This window comes from Pseudorca crassidens, chromosome 12, assembly GCF_039906515.1.
Source record: "Pseudorca crassidens isolate mPseCra1 chromosome 12, mPseCra1.hap1, whole genome shotgun sequence".
In the NCBI taxonomy this organism is placed as follows: Eukaryota; Metazoa; Chordata; class Mammalia; order Artiodactyla; family Delphinidae; genus Pseudorca; species Pseudorca crassidens.
In genome coordinates, this window is record NC_090307.1 from 28087192 (window position 1) to 28105333 (window position 18142).

General features: G+C 40.9%; 1 protein-coding gene across 2 annotated transcripts in view; it reads right to left on the bottom strand.

Annotated features, from left to right (window-relative positions):
- Window positions 1–17678, bottom strand: part of SLC14A2 (solute carrier family 14 member 2) — a 55601-nt gene extending 37923 nt beyond the window's left edge. The window contains exons 1-5 of one of the 2 annotated variants that reach the window (XM_067699218.1): window positions 17499–17678; window positions 8586–8766; window positions 7413–7602; window positions 4779–4907; window positions 189–381 (exon numbers count right to left, since the gene is read on the bottom strand). In XM_067699218.1, coding sequence (XP_067555319.1) covers window positions 189–381; window positions 4779–4907; window positions 7413–7602; window positions 8586–8766; window positions 17499–17678 — 873 coding nt within the window. The remainder of the gene's footprint in view (window positions 1–188; window positions 382–4778; window positions 4908–7412; window positions 7603–8585; window positions 8767–17498) is intronic. The other variant, XM_067699216.1, reaches the window with a different exon arrangement.
- Between the last annotated feature and the right edge of the window lie 464 nt (window positions 17679–18142).

Below are 18142 nucleotides of genomic sequence, written 5' to 3' on the forward strand. Positions count from 1 at the left end.
TCAGTAGGGGTTTATTGAAAGAACATATGGAGGTGGCAGTGACGGTTTCCTGTCCTCCTCTCTGCTAAGACCCATCATCTGCTGGAGGTGCATCTAGAGAAGATGAGAGCCTGAGTAATCCACAAAGTGGTGAGTGAGACGGTCTGCAGTGGAAACAAGGCCCCACACACCTGCCACTGGTGACTTACCAAAGACATCTCAATCTCTGACCAGGTGATGTTCGGCACTGAAGACACGGGCTCCACCAGCGTCGTGGGGAAGAAGAGGTTGTAGTGGCCCGTGGCCGCCAAGTACAGGGTCACTGCGATGTTGAAGGGCAGTGTGAAGACCGGGAGGTCCCACTTGCTGAAGATGGAACTCAAGGCACTAGAAAAGACAGGGCTGGAGATGGAAGGGACAAAGGATTAATCGCTGTGCTCATCCTTCAGTCTATACTGTCTAGTCAGCTCTGTATCCCCTCTCCTTGGCACAGCCATTCCTGGCTCCCTTGAGACTCGAGTGGTCCATTTACCTGGGACTGGAAATAAGGTGTTCAATATAAGTCTACATCTTTGGGAAACAAAACTTAAAAGTCTTATAACTTGTTTTCAATAGAAAATGTTATAAAATAATTTATATATTTCCTTGTTTCTTAAACCAAGAAAACTAAACAAAATCTTATCCTTACAAAATGTCATGTATTGCTTTTGGATCATTACAATGTACATCACAACGTATCGTGGGCTGTGATAACATTTAGACTGTATGCTTTAGATAATCTTTTAAGAGGAGGCTGCTACGAATATAGCAATTCAGCTGAAGTACTTGGAATTATGCTAGGAGCCACCATGTGAAAATGAAATCTTCAGTTGACTGTGTCCTCTGTCTTCCTGGTGTCTTCCTTGGGGAGAGAGTGGATTCTGGAGAAAGATGGAGCGAGGTGCAAATCCTAACTCCTACACTTACAGGCTGAGTGAGCTGCGTTAGGAAATTAACCTTCCTTAGCCTCAGTTTCCTCTGAAAGGGCCATCCACCTGGCACCCGACACTCTACATCTCCCACAAGCAGTGAGCTGCAGGACAAAACTTGAACTCATGTGATGCAGTTGATTGGCTCACTTTTAATTAAGTACGATGAATCTCAACTGGGCATTTAAGACTGCCTGAAATCCCTACTATACGTCCCTAGCAAATTAACTCTCCAACTTGCTGAGACAACAATTTTGCATTTTCTCCTTTCTCAATTCTTCACTTTCTGCTTCCCTTTAGTTTCAGCTAACCACCTTGCTTTACGCCACTAAGAAAACAGAAATGACAAGATGAGAAATGCTTCATTTTCCCGACCATAAGATTCATACTCCGACTGCTTTGTTCTCACATACTCTTCCTCTCTGCCTTTTTCGTATAATGGAAGTGTCCTTGCTCCCTTATCAGGCCAATTCTTTTCCTTGTACTTTGGGATCCAGTCTCTCAAAGAGTTCATTCTTGGCAATTCTCTCCTTTCTCTCCTGCAGCTTCAACCTCTCCTTTTTCTCCAGGTCACTCTCATAAATACATAATGTGTTCTAGTACGTTCTACCTTAAAAATCCTCCCCCTTTCTTATTTCTGCTCCAAATATTGCCCCTTTTCTCTGCCCCCTGCACAACAATACTCTTCAAAACTTGTCTATCTTTGTTGTCCCCAATTTTTCTACTCCCATTCTTTCCTAAACCCACTCCAGTCAGGTGGATGTTCTCCCCACACCACAGAAATGGCTTTTGTCCAGTTCACCGATGACATCTCTCTTGCCGTGGTCATTCTCTGCCCCTTTCATTTGACAGTTGGATCCTCCGCCTGGATCGAAACACTTTCTGTCAGGGCTACCACGACACTGCACTTAGTTGCTTCTCTAGCTTATCCTTCTCAAGTCCCCTTCAGTTGTTCTTCCACTCTTCTGCCAGGCATCTAAATCTTGGAAGATCCTACAGCTCTGTCTTGGATCTTCTCTTTTGGAATCCTCTCCTCCTGGGTGATAACCTTTAGTTTCAAGGATGAAATATCTTCCATATGCTTCTGCCTTCCTAATCTTGACCAAATCACTAAGTTCCAGATTTGCACATCCAATTTCTTTCTCAGCATCTCTACTCAGAATGCTGAAGTTTAATACATCCAGGCAGAACTCTTGACGTGTGTCCTGTCCCTCACCATCAACTGGTTTTTCTTTCCGTCTCCTCCATCAACCCAGGTGCTCAGGCAAATTATAGGAGTGCACCGAGTCTTCCTTCACCCCCACCCCCAAACTCCACAGCCTCCCAGAAAGTCCTGCCAACTACCTTCCTTAAAATATACCCCAAGCCCAACCACTTCTCTTCACCTTCATGGACATCACCCTGGTTAAAGCATTCCTGTCCTCTGTGGGTTATTGCAGCAGACCTAACTATGCTTCTAGCATCCACTCCCACTCCAGCTAAAATCCATTCTCCACACTACCAGCAGAGTGATTTGTTTAAATTTAAACCACATCCTGTCACTCCTCTGCTTAAAACCCTTTAACTGCTTCTCATCACAGTTGTAAAACTCAAGAGGCTTACTGGAGCAGTACAAACTATTAGGTACAAAATAAGCTACAAGGATATATTGTACAATACGGGGAATATAACCAATCTTATAATAACTATAAATGGAGTGTAATCTTTAAAAACTGTGAATCACTATATTATACACCTATAACTTATATAACGTTGTACAGCAAGTATATTTCAATTAAAAGAAAGGCTTACTAGATCCACAAGGTGTATGGGCCTTGGCCATCATCTACTTCTGCCCTCACCTCCTGCCACCCCTCCTTCATTCACTGGGCTTCAGCCCCTCTGGTCTTGTTTCTTGAACACATCATACTTCTCCAGTAGGTGTCTTTGCATATGCCACTGGTTCTGCCTGCAATATACTTCACCCAGATCTTCAGATGGCAGGTACTTTCTTATTTAGGTGACAGTTCAGATGTCTCCTCTTCCAAGTGGTCTTCCCTGACCACCCAAGTCTGGGATCACTCTTTGTCCCATTTGCTCCATTTTGCTTTCCTCAAAGCACATATCATATCTTGAAACGATCATTTTACTGAACAATTGATGAGTTTATTTCTATCTTTGCCAAGAAGAATGTCAGCTCCCAGAGGATGGAGACTTTCTCTTGCTCACAGCTCTCCCCGACATCTAGAATAGTCTCTGCACGTAGCAGGCCCTCAGCAAATTTTTGTTTGTTGGATAACTCCAGCACTACTTAGTACCTACGCTGTGGATTGGATTTCCAGGATTGTGTGAGTGGATTCATGAAGTGCCCGGATAGTAGCACAGAGCTCAGCCAGCGTAGGGGCCCAATGTTTTTTTCTTTTTTTTTTTTTCACTTTAAATTGGGAAGTGAGGGTGGGGATGGGGGCACGGCAGACACACTGCCACCCAGTGCACTGTGTCTGAGGGGCTTAATCTATGTAGTTATAAACCAAATGTATGCAAATGAAGACAAGTTCTCCTCCTCCTCAGGCGTGGCGTGTGGGGGACATTAAGGAAATCCCCACAGAAATGACTGTGTTAGCATTTTGTCTTGATAGATTAACGAAGAAATCCTAAGAAGAAATGTAAATTGCCCAGAATGCTTAATGTAGTAATTTATTTGCAAACACTCCTAAAAAGTAATGGAACAGCACTTAAACTAAATTAAACTAACTGTTTTTAGTAACTCCAGACTTTGAAACCAAAGAAAGATGTTAAAAATCAGTCGACATGTCAGAGAGTGGTAGAGTTCAGGGGGTTGGGGGACATGGGCTCCCCTCAGGCTTCCTGCTACCATGTGACAGTGGGTGCGACCAGACCCCTTGACGCTATAGGTTAGGAACCTATAGGAACCTACAGGAACGCTATAGGAACCACTGTAGGTTCAAGTGAGCTGAACATTACATATGTAAGAGGCCTATTTGTTGCTAACACCTTCATCTTGACTTTTATTCCTTCTGAAAAATGAGGCAAATGCACAGCAAGACCTCAACTGATGCTTCTTGTTCAAAGATTCTACGCTTTAAATATAGACATTTTGTTTCAAGAAAGCTCTTTGATTCTATCACAAGTGAGTTTCAGCTTTTGGGTCTTGGTTAGGCCATGGGATAGACGATTCCCATGTAGGCTGGAGTTGAATAGTGCAGACTCTGGGTTCATCATCTGGGGCAGGTTGCATAGCCTCTGCATGCCTTAGCCTTCCCTTCTGTAAATTGGGGACAGTAATAGTCCTCCCTTGCCTAGCACTGTGCCTGGCATGTAGAAAATACTCAGTAAATGTTAACCTTTATTACTAAGCCTATCATTCAGAGGAGGTTGTCAGCACAGTTTAAAAAAAAAAAAAATGTAGCAGTGAAAAAAAAAAAAAAAAAAATCTTCCCTGGTGGCGCAGTGGTTGAACGTCCGCCTGCTGATGCAGGGGACACGGGTTCGTGCCCCAGTCCGGGAAGATCCCACATGCCGTGGAGCGGCTGGGCCCGTGAGCCATGGCCGCTGAGCCTGCGCGTCCGGAGCCTGTGCTCCGCAACAGGAGAGGCCACAACAGTGAGAGGCCTGCGTACCGCAAAAAAAAAAAATGTAACGTTTGCTCTTTGAAAGGTCCGTGTTATTCCAAACTCAAAATGATCCTCTTCTGTTGCAACTCAACTCAGGGACTCTTGCAAGATAGAGACAAACCAGGTTGACTATGAAGACACTGGGCCCCACAACATTGTCAGACACAGCACCTTGGGGCCCTGTAGGTCCGAGAGTGGAAAGAAGGAGGTGCCTCACCAGGACATGGCTGTGAAGGTCACAGGAAGCAGAAGCCACCAGTAATAGTCTAACTTCTCGGAGAACACAGCTATCAGCATTCCCACCAGCATCCCATTGTACCCATGGAGACCCGAGGCGATGGTGGTCCTGGGGTTGAAAACAGAGGTACTGTGTGAATTTGTTGGCACTTACTGGGTCTGTTCCTCCTGCTGCTCACAGAAAAAAGTCAGCTTAGTCAATGAATATAGGGTAGTCACACAGCTGCCGGCACATTTCTAGATCACACACACACACACACACACACACACACACACACACACACACACCTTGATTACCCTTACTGATCTAGAATTAAATAATGCACTTTGTGTCTAAGCTCCCCTTTGCTTCTCAGGGGAGTCTAGACTGCTTTATATAGAGGGAAATCTAAGAGAAACCTGAGGTGTGTCATGGGGAAGGGGTGTGTGTGTGTGTGGTTTTTCAGAGAGAAAGGAGGGTTCAGAGAGCACTGGGGTAGTCAGGGGTGGCTCCCTGGCGGAGGAGGGATTTGAAGGAAGGGTAGGATTAGTTAGGCTGAAGCAAAAGTGCTCAGTTGGGAAGAGCGTGATGCTACATGGTAGGTTGGGTGGGACCCATCAGAGAAGGCTTTGGAAACCAAGCTGAGGGACTGGGTCTTTAGCTAATGCACACTTGTCTTAGATTCTTAAGATATTTGGGAAGATTAGGCAGGGAATGTGTGTGTGTTTCCCTCATGAAACTGGGAGCAAAGAAAGAGTCCATGGAGCAGCTCTTTGAATGGCTTGGCAAGTTTTCCAGTGGATTATGGTCAGGAGGGAAGTTGGCGAATTAGACTGTCAGAGCAGGAAGGGACACAGGCTTCTTGAAGGTGACCTGTAGGTGGGCTGGATGGAGTTCACCTCAGCGCAGTTTTGGCGAACAGTGATGGAACAGTAGGACAAGAGCTGATCCTGTTGGAGGCCATTTCTATGCCAGCTCTCCGTGAGGCTGTAGGTGAGTGGCAGCAAGGAATAGGGAACCCACTGCTTGAAACAGAGACACAAATCTTGGCTGGAGCCCATTTCTTCTGTCACCTACCAGACCTACACCCCAAAGAATTCAGCCTCTTATTCATCTGATCTCGTATGGTCTCCCAGCTAGAATTGGCGTGGTCCCCCAAGGCCACCTTAGAGGGGCACTGACACTTCTCATGGGAGACAAGTCAACCCACGCCTGTGCCTTGGTGGAGCTGGAATGTCAGGGGGGCTGGAGGAGTGCAGCGTTGGTTATAACACAAGCAACTCGGATCACTCCGCAGGCTCTGGGGTCACCAGGGGCCCCCGGATCTGCCGTCCACTCTGTCCACGTGCCAGGGAGAGCACTGACCTCCAGCCTAGAAGACGCAGGTCACATGTCCAAGCCTGAACCCTGCCATCCACTGGCTGTGGCTCCTTCCGTGAGCACCTTACTCCTCCTAGCCTTCTTTCTCTCACTTGCAAAATGTGGACCCTCTTACCTTCACTGTCTGCCTTGTGAAGTGGCAGGAAGAATCACAGGTAACAAGGCACGACAGTGTTTTTCAATATTTTTACAGTACCCCATGGTAAGGAAGGAATGTGTTCATATTTTATAGTATGGCCCAGTTTCTCTCTCTCTCTCACCACCCCCACACACACCCAACATGATTGAAACAAAAATTTCACAAAATAATATTTACCTTTACTACATATGGATTACTCTAATCTGTTTTATTTTACTGTACTATTTTAATTTAAAAAATCCTGTTTTTAAAAATTCATGATCTACAAATGAAGTGGTGACTGCCAAATTTAAAAAAACCTGAGACTCTGGGCATTCCCAGACCTCTCTGATCATCAGAACTACCCAGGAGAATCTTGTTTAAAACATCGCCCACCTCCAGATCCACTGAATGGGAATATCTCTGGGAGGGAGGGGGACTGGGGCGGTGCTAAGAAACTACATTTCTTAACAATCACTCCAGGTGTTTCTGGCCATCAGGAAAGTTTGGGAACCATTGGAATAACATATGGCAAAGTCTGAGGAAATGGTCCCGTTCTCTAAAATGCGCTTGTTGTTGTTACTGGGCTTTGTGACCACCGGTGCAGAGCTGACCCCCACCCCCCGACCCAACCTGCCCCCTTTCAGCTCCTGTTGTTCCCTTCTCCATGCCACCCCCCCACGCCCTCACTGCCCTCTCCTCTCGCCTTCCTCTCTCCTACATCAATGTTACCAGATCAAGGCTGCCCTCTCTAAACTTCCCAACACTTAATGAGGTCTGCCTTCTCTGAGCTCTCCAGTATATACTGTCTTGTATTATTCTGAGACTTTTCTTATCTGTTAGTCTTATCTCCCTCAACTAGATTGTAGGCTCCATGAAGGAAGAGCAGCTTAAGTGTTCCTCTGCACCTGCCTTTGAGGGAGTGTTTCCAGAAGTCTCTACAGTCAGATGGAGCCTGGTACTGTCACTTGTTGTGAACTTAGGAGAAGTTTAACTGTGTAAAGAACTCCAGTGACATGTTTAAAGCTGATACTCAGGAGACTGTGGTTGGCTGATACTAGGATAAGGTCACTCAAGTAAACACTTCTCCACCTGTCTATCCCAAGAACCCAAGACCCTCAGAGAGAGGAACTCACCTGTCCTGGCTCAAGACAAGGGCAGTTAAAGTTGACACCACTGTCCCCAGACCCCCAGCAATTGTCCACCAGGGATTCTGGATCAGGAGCCCTATGAAGATGATGAGCCCGCTGAGAGGGTTGTTGACGAACATCACCTGAGCGGCCCCCCTCAGAACCCAGTCTGTGAACTGGAAGGCCAGGGGCTTATCTGAAAGAGATAAGCAGAGTCATCAGCAGGGATCAGCCTGTGCTTCCCTGCTGGACCACTGGTTGGCGAGGCAACCAATGCAGACAGGGATGCACTAGCCAGGACATTTTCCCTCATTCAGTCTGGCGCCCAGCCCGAATCTCTGCGTGGCCTGACAATCAGTCCACAGTGGTGTCAGTTTTGCCATACAGACTGAGGCACCATGCTGAGACCAATTTAACGCTATTCCAGCCATCGCCTTGGTTGGTAAGGAAGCCCCAGGAACATTCCAAGGGAAATTTATTGGTCCAAAGGAAGAGGTGGGGAGGGAAGGAAACTCTTTTTGTGTAGAGCTGTATGACTCAGTTGAGGGCTGGTATCTGAGCAGCAAAGAATACAGTCTGGAGAAAAAAAGGCTTGGAAAGAAATGATTTTAGCCCAGCTGTGAAATCAGCATTGAGTTATGTATTGACATTGAGTATTGACATGCATTCTGTCTCATTCTCTGGTTTGGTTTCCAGGACAATATATACAAGTGGGGGGCAAGTGGGGGAGGGTAGGTTAGGTATATTTGTTGCAACATTTAGTTTAGGGAAACTAGGAGAAGAATGATGTTAAAAGGGAAGAATCTGGACCATTGGGGAGGCTGAGGCCAATATTTTCTTGGCACATAGAAAATGACTGTGGAATAAGTGAAGGAATGACCATTCAGTTTGTTTGAAAATGGCTTCTACGTTGCTAATGTGGTTGTCCTATATCTGTTCCATGTAGGAGTGAAGAATTTGCAAAGAACTAAAATCAGTGGAATGCACTGAATTTTGAAACCATGGGAATTCAGGTAGTAGGATACATTATGGCCACCCAGAGCCAGCCCTGAGCTGGAGGACCTCAAATGTGGGGGCCCTGCCATTGATGAGTGTGGGAGCAGCTTCCTTAGTCCGAGCCAGAGGGAGGGCTGGCTCTCTGGCCTGGCCTGGCTGCTTCTGCCCTGGGCATTGGCCTACCTTTCAGCCAGTTCCTGCATTCCTTCATCTCGCCTGTGAGGTAGCCCACAGCTTGAAAGAGGCTGATGCCCCCTTGGCCCAAAGAGCCCTGAGGGGCTGCCCCACTTTCTCTTCTTCTACCCTTTTCATTGGGCTTTTCAATCTTCACAATGTGGCTTTCTTCGCTGGATGACCGAAGATCCTTCAAGGAGAAGCCATGACAAAACATCAAATAATATAGCTTTTTGAGAGCAGGGGCATTTGGGGGTAGGGAAGATTGTCAGATTTTTTGATAAAGGTAGAGGATCATGAGACAAATAAATGTCCATTGTGCAATGCTGTCTAGAGTGCCCCACGCAGGCCTGCTCTTCCCAGGACTTCTACACGTTCCTCATAGCAGGGTTCTTAACTTTTTGTGCCATGGATCCCCTTTGGCAGTTTGGTAGGCCTGTGGGCTTCCTTCCAGAATGTTTGTAAATGAATAAAATAAATAAGATTGCAATGAAAACCAATTATATTGAAATGCAGTTATCACAGTATTAAAAAAAAACCTGCTATGCATATAGGGGCACCAATTACAATTTTAAAGCATTGATGAGTGACTATGGGGGATAACAACTCAGGACAACTCTATAGGGCCATTCTAGCTCCAGAACTCACCGTAGGCTCACCTGAGGCCTTTATTGTGACTGCATCACAGCCCAACTTCTGCCTAATTCTGCTGCCTTTACTTCTCTACAAGTATTGACCCCAAGGATACACTCCAGTAAACTTCTTACATCCAACTCTCCATCTCAGAGTCAGCTTTCTCGGGGAACCCAATCATGTGACAATGACAAAAATCTCAGGTACTACTAATACGGCTGTTGTTCTTTGCTTATATTTATAATTGAAGTAAATGCTAAAGTTCATTGGAGGTTAGTGAAAATAAAGATAAATTAGTTTTTCCATCCAAGTTCATATCCCCGTCAATCTTGTCTATGGATGCCTGGGTCAGGACTCCTTGCTCTAAAACTGTGCTTTCCAATATAGTATCCATATGGCTCTTGGCACTTAAAATGTGGCTAATCTGAACTGAGATGTGCTCGAAGTAGGTTTTGAAGGTTTAGTATGAAAAAAGAATGTGTAAAAGATCTCAGTGATACATTATATTGATTAAATATTAAAATAATAATATATGTATTTATATATATTAGGCTAAATAAAATATATTATTAAAATTAATTTCACCTGATTAATACAGATAGCCAAAAGGTACATAAAATATGCTCAACATCACTAATTATAAGAGAAATGCAAATGAAAACTACAATGAGGTATCACCTCATACCAGTCAGAATGGCCATCATCAAAAAGTCTACAAATAATAAATGTTGGAGAGGGTGTTGAGAAAAGGGAGCCCTCATACACTGTTGGTGGGAATGTAAATTGGTGCAGCCACTATGGAGAACAGCATGGAGGTTCCTGAAAAAACTAAAAATAGAGCTGCCATATGATCCTTCAATCCCAATCCTAGGCATATATACGGGGAAAAGCATAATTCAAAAAGATACATGCACCCCAATGTTCATTGCAGCACTATTTACAATAGCCAAGACATGGAAGCAACCTAAGTGTCCATCAACAGATGAATAGACAAAGAAGATGTGGTATATTTATACAATGGAATATTACTCAGCCATAAGAAAGAATGAAATAATACCAATTGCAGCAACATGGATGGACCTTGAGATTATCATACTAGATGAGGTAAGTCAGTCAGAGAGAGACAAAATATGATATTGCTCATATGTGGAATCGAAAGAAAAAATAATGCAAAGGAACTTATATACAAAACAGAAATAGACTCATAGACTTAGAAAATAGACTTATGGTTACCAAGGGGGAAGTAGGGGGAGGGATGGTTAGTTTGGATTAACATATATACATTACTATGTATAAAATAGATAACCAACAAGGACCTACTATATAGCACAGAGAACTACACTCAATATTTTGTAATAACCTATAAGGGAAAAGAATCTGAAAAAGAACATATATATATATATATATATAACTGAACAATAATATATATATAGTTATATATATAACAGAATCACTATGCTGTATATCTGAAACTAACACAACATTGTAAATCAACCATACTTAAATAAAAAATAAATTAATTTCACCTGCTTCTTTTTCCTTTTTAAAATGTAGTTAATATAAATTTAAACTTACATGTGTGGCTCATATTACATTACTATTGTATACTGATGGTCTACAGCTTTCTCTAACCTCATCACTGCATCAAAACTTAAATGTCTTGAAGATGTCAGTAGAAATGGTGAAGTAAGGACCTCCTCAAATTCTCTCCTCCATTAAGGCAATGAGAACATTGGAAAAAAATGTGCTGGAGGTGGTGGATAACAATTGAGGAAAACAAGAAGCTCATCAAAAAGCTTAAAAGGAAAAACTGGGGAATGAGACATCCAAAGGGGGCTTTAAAAGCCTTGGGCATATTGCTGTGAATCTAGAACACCTCATGCATGTGTAGGGCTTGCACATGCCCAGGACAGTATGTATGCTCAAGAAAGACCTGAGAATGCCCTAAGCTCTCACCTCTGGCTTAGTTTGAATCTCTATGAAAGCAGAAATTAAAGGCTAGGTGGAGTTGAAAACTGCCTAGGTGAGTGTTGAAGATGCCCCAACACACAGACAGCTCTCCTTGGCAAAGACTGAGAAGCTTACTGATCCCAGGCATTTAAGGAAATCTCTGGCCAATAATTAGCTAAACTTTAAGCTGACTGAGCAGAGATTTCAGTGGCTACAAATGACAAAAAAATAAAGACTTTCCAGAACTAGTCCAGACAAGCCATTAAACAAACAAGCCAGCAACGACAAAACCTGGGGAGAGGGAAGAATCTGATTTTCAGAGTTGTCACATTATTTAAGACATCCAGTTTTTTAACAAACAATTATGAGACATGCAAAGAAACAAGAAAGTATGAGACAAGGGAAATAAAGCAATCAATAGGAACTGTCCCTGAGGAAGGCCAGACTTATTAAACAAAGATTTAAAATCACCTTAAAATATCATCAGGGAACAAAAGAAAACCATGTTTAAAAACTAAAGGAGAGTATGAGAAATATGAGAACAATCTCACTAAATAGAGATTATCAATAAAGAGGAAATTATAAAAAAGAAACAAATAGAAATCCTGAAGTTGAAAGGTATAAAAATGGAAATGAAAAATTTGTTAGAGGAGCTCAACAGCAGCTTGGAGCTCTTAGAAGAAAGAATCAGGGCTTCCCTGGTGGAGCAGTGGTTGAGAGTCCGCCTGCCGATGCAGGGGACACGGGTTCGTGCCCTGGTCCAGGAAGATCCCACATGCCGCGGAGCAGCTGGGCCCGTGAGCCATGGCTGCTGAGCCTGCGCGTCTGGAGCCTGTGCTCCACAACGGGAGAGACTACAACAGTGAGAGGCCTGCGTACTGCAAAAAAAAACAACAAAAAAAACAACAAAAAAGAAAGAATCAGAAAACCTAAAGGCAAGTCAATTGAGATTATCCAATCTGAGGAACAGAAAGAAAACAGAAAGATGAAAAATGAACATAGCCTCAGAGACCTGTGGGACCCATCAAGTGTACCACCATATGCATAATGGGCATTCCAGAAGGGAAGGAGAGAGAAAGGGGCGGGAATATTGGACAACTTCCCAAATTTGATGAAAATCAGTAATAGACACATCAAAGTAGCTCAACAAACTTCCAGTAGGATAAACTCAAAGAGATCTTCACCTAGACATATCATAAACTATGAAAAGTCAAAGACAAGAGTAATTTTGTATAGACTCTTGAAAGCAGCAAGAGTGAATCAAGTCATTACATACAAGAAATCCTCGATAGAATTAACACGCAATTTCAGAAACCATGGAAGTCTGAAGGCAGTGGAATGACATATTGAAAGTGCTGAAAGAAAGACTGTCAATCAAGAATTCTATATTCAGCAAAACAGATTTTTAAAAATGAAGGAGAAATTAACACATTCTGAGATAAATGAAAACTGAGAGAATTTATTGCTAGTAGACCTGCCTATGAGAAATATTAAAATGAGTCCTTCAGGCTGATATGAAAGGACATTAAGAAGGACACTAGTATCTCAAGAAGAAATAAAGAGCATTGGTAAAGGTAACTACATAGGTAAATACAATAGACAGTATAAATGTATTTTTGGTAATTCTCTTCTTCCCCTTCTGATGTAAAGACAACTTCATAAAATAATTGTAAGTCTGTGTTGGTGGGCATACAGTGTATAAAGATATAATTTGTATGACAGTAACAGCACAAAGGAGGTGGGGATAGAGCTACATAGGAACACAGCTTTTGGATAATATTGTAATTAAGTTGGTTTTAATCCAAGCTAGAATGTTATAAATTAAGATGTTTAGTTGTAATATCCAGGGCAACTACTCAGAAAATAACTAGAAACATATAGAAAACAATGACAGAAGAATTAAAATGATACACTAGAAAATATCTGTTTAAGACAAAAGATGGCATAGTGAAATAATAGAGAAACAGAAAAAAGACATAGAAAACAAATAGCAAAATGGCAGGCATAAATCCTACCTTATCAGTAACTAAATTAAATATAAATGGATTCACAATTCAATTAAAAGACAGAGATTGGCAGAATGGAATTTAAAAAGTTATACAACTATATCTTGTCTACAAGAGACACAATTTATATTCAAATATGTAAATAGATTGTAAGGATGGAAAAAGATAATATTGTGCAAACCGTTACCAAAAAAAAAAGCTGGAGTGACTATACTAAGATCAGCAAAATAAACCTTTTGCTAAGACAAAAATTGTTACTAGAGAGTAAGAAAAACAATTTTAATGATAAAAGGATCAATCTATGAAGAAGATATAAGAATTATAAACACTAACATGCCTAACAAAGCCCCAAAATACATGAAGCAGAAGTTGGCAGAATTGAAGGGAGGAAAAGTCAACTCAATAATAATAATTGGAGACTTCTATACTCCACTTGAAAAAATGGATAGAATAACTAGACAGAAGATCAAGGAAATAGAAGACTTGAACAACACTATAAACTAACTAGACCTAATACATATCTATAGAACACTTCACCCAGCAATAGCAGAATATACCTTTTATAGTGCACATGGAACCTTCTCCAATATAGACCATACTAGGCCATAAATAAGTGAAACATTTTTACTGATAAAAATATCAGTAAAGGGATTGAAATCATTCACAATATGTTCTCTGGTCACAATGGAGTGAAATCAGAAATCAAACATAGAAGGATATTTGGAAAATATGTGGAAATTAAACAACACACTCCTAAATAATCCATGGATCAGAGAGGAAATCAGAAGAGAAATTGGAAAATATTTCATTCATTGAGATGAATGAAAACAAAACCACAACACACCAAAACTTATGGGATGCACCTAAATCACTGAGTAGAGTGAAATTTGTAAATATAAATACCTATGTTAAAAAAGAAGAAATATCTCAACAACCTAACCTTTCACTTTAAGAAACTAGAAAAATAACAGCAAATTAAATCCAAAGCAAGTAGAAGGAAGGAAAAGTTGGTTCTTTGGAAAGATCAAAATTGACAAACTTTCAACTAGTTTTACAAAGAAAAAAAAGAGCAGATTGAAATAACTAGAATCAGAAATGAAAGAGGGTGCATTACTACCAACCTTAAAGAAAAAATTATAAGGAAGTGGATTATAAAGAAATTAATAATTGTATGCTAATAAATTAGATAACCTAGATGAACTGTATAAATTCTTAGAAAGCCACAAACTACCAAAACTGACTCAGGAAGAAATAGAAAATCTGAATTGACTCATAACAAAGTAAAGCAACTGAATTAGTTAAAAACCAAACCAAACCAAACCAAAATTTCCCACAAAACCCCAAGTCCTGGTGGCTTCACTTGTGAATTGCACCAAATGTTTAAAGAATTAATACCAATATCTTCTAAGGAGTAGAAGAGAAGGGAACACTTCTTAACACATTCTATGAGGCTACTATTATCCTGATATCAAAACCAGACAAAGTAATCACAAGAAAGAAAACTATAGACCAATATGCTTTATGAATATAGATGCAAAAATCCTTAACAAAATACTAGCAAAACAAATCCAAGCAGAATATAAAAAAGATTATGACCAAAAGAGAATTCTAAGAATTTGAGACTGTTTCAACCTATAAAAAGTATCAACAGATTGTTTAATAGAATAAAGAAAAAAACTCACATGGTTATCTTGATAAACAGAAAAAACATTTGAAAAATTAAGCAACCTTTCCTGATAAAAAACAATCAACAGACTAGGAATAGAAAGGAAGTTCCTCAACCTAATAATAAAAACCCACAGCTAATATCAAACTTAATGGTGAAAGACTGGATGCTTTCCCTCTAAGATCAGGAACAAGAGAAAGATGTGTGCTCTTGTCACTACTATTCAACATTGTACTGGAAGTTCTAGCCAGAGGAATTAGGTAAGAAAAAAACAGACAAAAGGGACCCATATTGGAAAGAAAGAATTTAAACTATCTCTATTTGAAGATGGAACATCCTTTTATACATAAAATCCTTAAGGAATCTACAAAAAACTATTAGAGATAATGAATGAGTTCAGCAAGTTTGCAGGATAGACAACCAATATACAAAACAAATTTATTTTTATACATTGGCAATGAACAATTGAAAAATAAGATTAAGAAAACAATTCTATTTATGCAGCATGAAAAAGAATCAAATATTTTGGAATGAATTTAACAAAAGAGGTGCAAGACTGTACACTTAAAAACTACGAAACATCATTGAAAGAAATTAAAGACTCAATAAAAGGAAAGATAACCTATGTCCAAGGACTGAAAGACTTAATATTGTTAAGATGACAATATTCTCCAAATTGATCTATAGATTTAACACAATCCCTATCAAAATGCCAGTTGCCTTTTTATTTTTTTTCAGAAATTGAAAGTTGCATCCTAAAATTCATATGGAAATTTAAGGATCTCAGAATAGATACAACAATCTTGGAAAAGAAGAACAAAGTTGGAGAACTCATACTTTCTGATTTCAAAACTTACTGCAAAGCTACAGTGATCAAGGTGGTGTGGTATTGCCATAAGGATAAACATATAAATCAGTTCAATAGAAATGAGAGTCCAGAAACAAACCCATACATTTATAGTCAATTGATTGTTGATAGGAATATCAAGACAATTCAATGGAGGAAGGATAATCTTTTTAACAAATAATTCTGGGACAAGTGGACATCCACTTGGTAAAGTATTAAAATTGGACCCCTATTTAATATCATATACAGAAGGGAACTCAAAATGGATAAAAGACTTACATGTAAGAGCTAAAACTATAAAACCCTTAGATTAAAACATTGGAGTAAATCTTTGTGACCTTGGATAAGAAAATGTTTTCTTGCATATGACACCAAAAGCATAAGCAATCAAAGAAAAAAATAGATAAATTGGACTTAATCAGAATGAAAAACTCTGCTTCTAGGACATGATCAAGAAAGTGAAAAGATAACCTACAGAGTGGGAGAAATTATTTGCAAATTATATATCTGGACAGGGTCTAATATCAAGAATATAAAAAGAATGATTACAACTCCACAATAAAAAGACCAATAACCCAATTTAAAAAATGGGCAAAAGGTGTCAAAAGACATTTTTCCAAAGAAGATATACAAGTGGCCAGTAAGAACATGAAAAGATGTTCGACATCATTTGCCATTAGGGAAATGCTAATCAAAATCACAATGAGATGCCATTTCACATTCACCTAGGCTGTAACAAAAAAGACAACAACACATTTTGATGAGGAGGTGTAGTGGCACGATGTGCACATTGCTGGTGAGAATATACACTAATGCAGCCACTTTGGAAAAAGAGTTTGGCAGTTTGTTAAAATATTAAACATAGACTTACCATATGACCCAGAAATACGACTTCTAGGTATATACCCAAGAAAAATAGAAACGTGTCCACACAAAAACTTCTACACAGATGCTTATAGTGGGATTACTACTTATATAGCCTCAAAGCAGAAACAACCCAAATGTCCATCAGCTGATGGATAAATAAAATACAGTATATTCATACAATGAAATATTATTTGGCCATAAAAAGGAATGATCTACTGAAAGAACCCAAAAACATTATGCTAAATGAATGAAACCAACCACAAAAGGCCACAAATTATATGATTCCATTTATATGAAATGTACAGAGTAGGCAAATCCATAGGGACAGAAAGTAGATTGGTGGTTGCCAGGGGTTGGGGGGAGGATGGAATGAGGACCGACTGCGAATGAGTATGGATTTTCTTTTTGAGGTGATAAAAATATTCTGGCATTAGATAATGATGATGTTTGCACAGCTTTGTAAATATGCTAAAAAACTGTAATGTATACTTGAAAGGCGTGAATTTTACGGTACCTGAATTACATCTCGTTAAAAAAACCTAAGCAGTCTTGGGTTCTCTTCCACTGAATCTGTAGCTAGCCAGGCTGCCTTGGTGCTTCTTGGTCCAAGGAGTGCTGAAGGCCTGTGTTTGAATGAGGGCTTCCTTTTGGAGATAGTAGAGTAATTCAAGGGTGCAGGTGTAAGGGGAAAGATTTTGGGGACTGGTTGGAAGACTGGTATGTGTGTGTGTGCATTCTCTACTTGTCCTTAAAAATCATGTCGCACACAGAGCCACATTTTCCATCTAAGGCCAAGTAGGGCTGCTTGTGGGTGTGAGCACGTATGGGGGGCAGAATCTCCCCAGCGGCGACACTTCCATGGCATTAGGTCACATGTGCTGGGAGGCAGCATCTTTCTACACTCTTTCTCCTACTATCCACCTGGGAAACACCCTGGGAGGGACGTTCCTCACCTTTTCTTCAGGCATTTCCAGGAGGGGCAGAGCCGGATGTGTATCCTGGGGGCTTGAGGGCCAGCTAGGGCTGGTAAGCTCTGACTCATAGAGTTTGTGTCTGCTGGAAAGAGGCTCTGGCAGGAGAGGACTGCTGTGAATGTGAGTGTCAGACATCTCTTCCATGCGGCGGTCACTCATGGATCATGTGACTGGTGAAAGGAAAGGGAAAGAACAGGTGAGTCAGGATGGGGCCTCAGGGACTTGACCAAGGCTGGATGGAGGCCCCAGGAGGACTGAGGTCTGTCCTGACACAAGGGACCTACTCCTCCAGTCTCCAGAGGGGCCTGAAGCCATTCCTCAACCCACGTGACCTGTACCTTTCAAAATCCCCCCATTCTTCCAAGCCCAGAAGAAAGTCCATTTCTGCTGTGCAGATTTCCCTGACCACCCAGTTAGACTAGATCTCTTTTTTTTTTTCTGATCACTAAAATATTTTTTCTCTACCTTTCATATCGTCTATTGTACTCTCTTATTGTGGTAATTAGTTGTACATATATTTTCCCCTTGATACATACATGTGGATCTGGGTCTTCCAACAAAATGGGGGTCTAAGAGAGATTTGTTTTCTTAGTTGCTGTGCAGCTTATATTGCTGACAGTTGG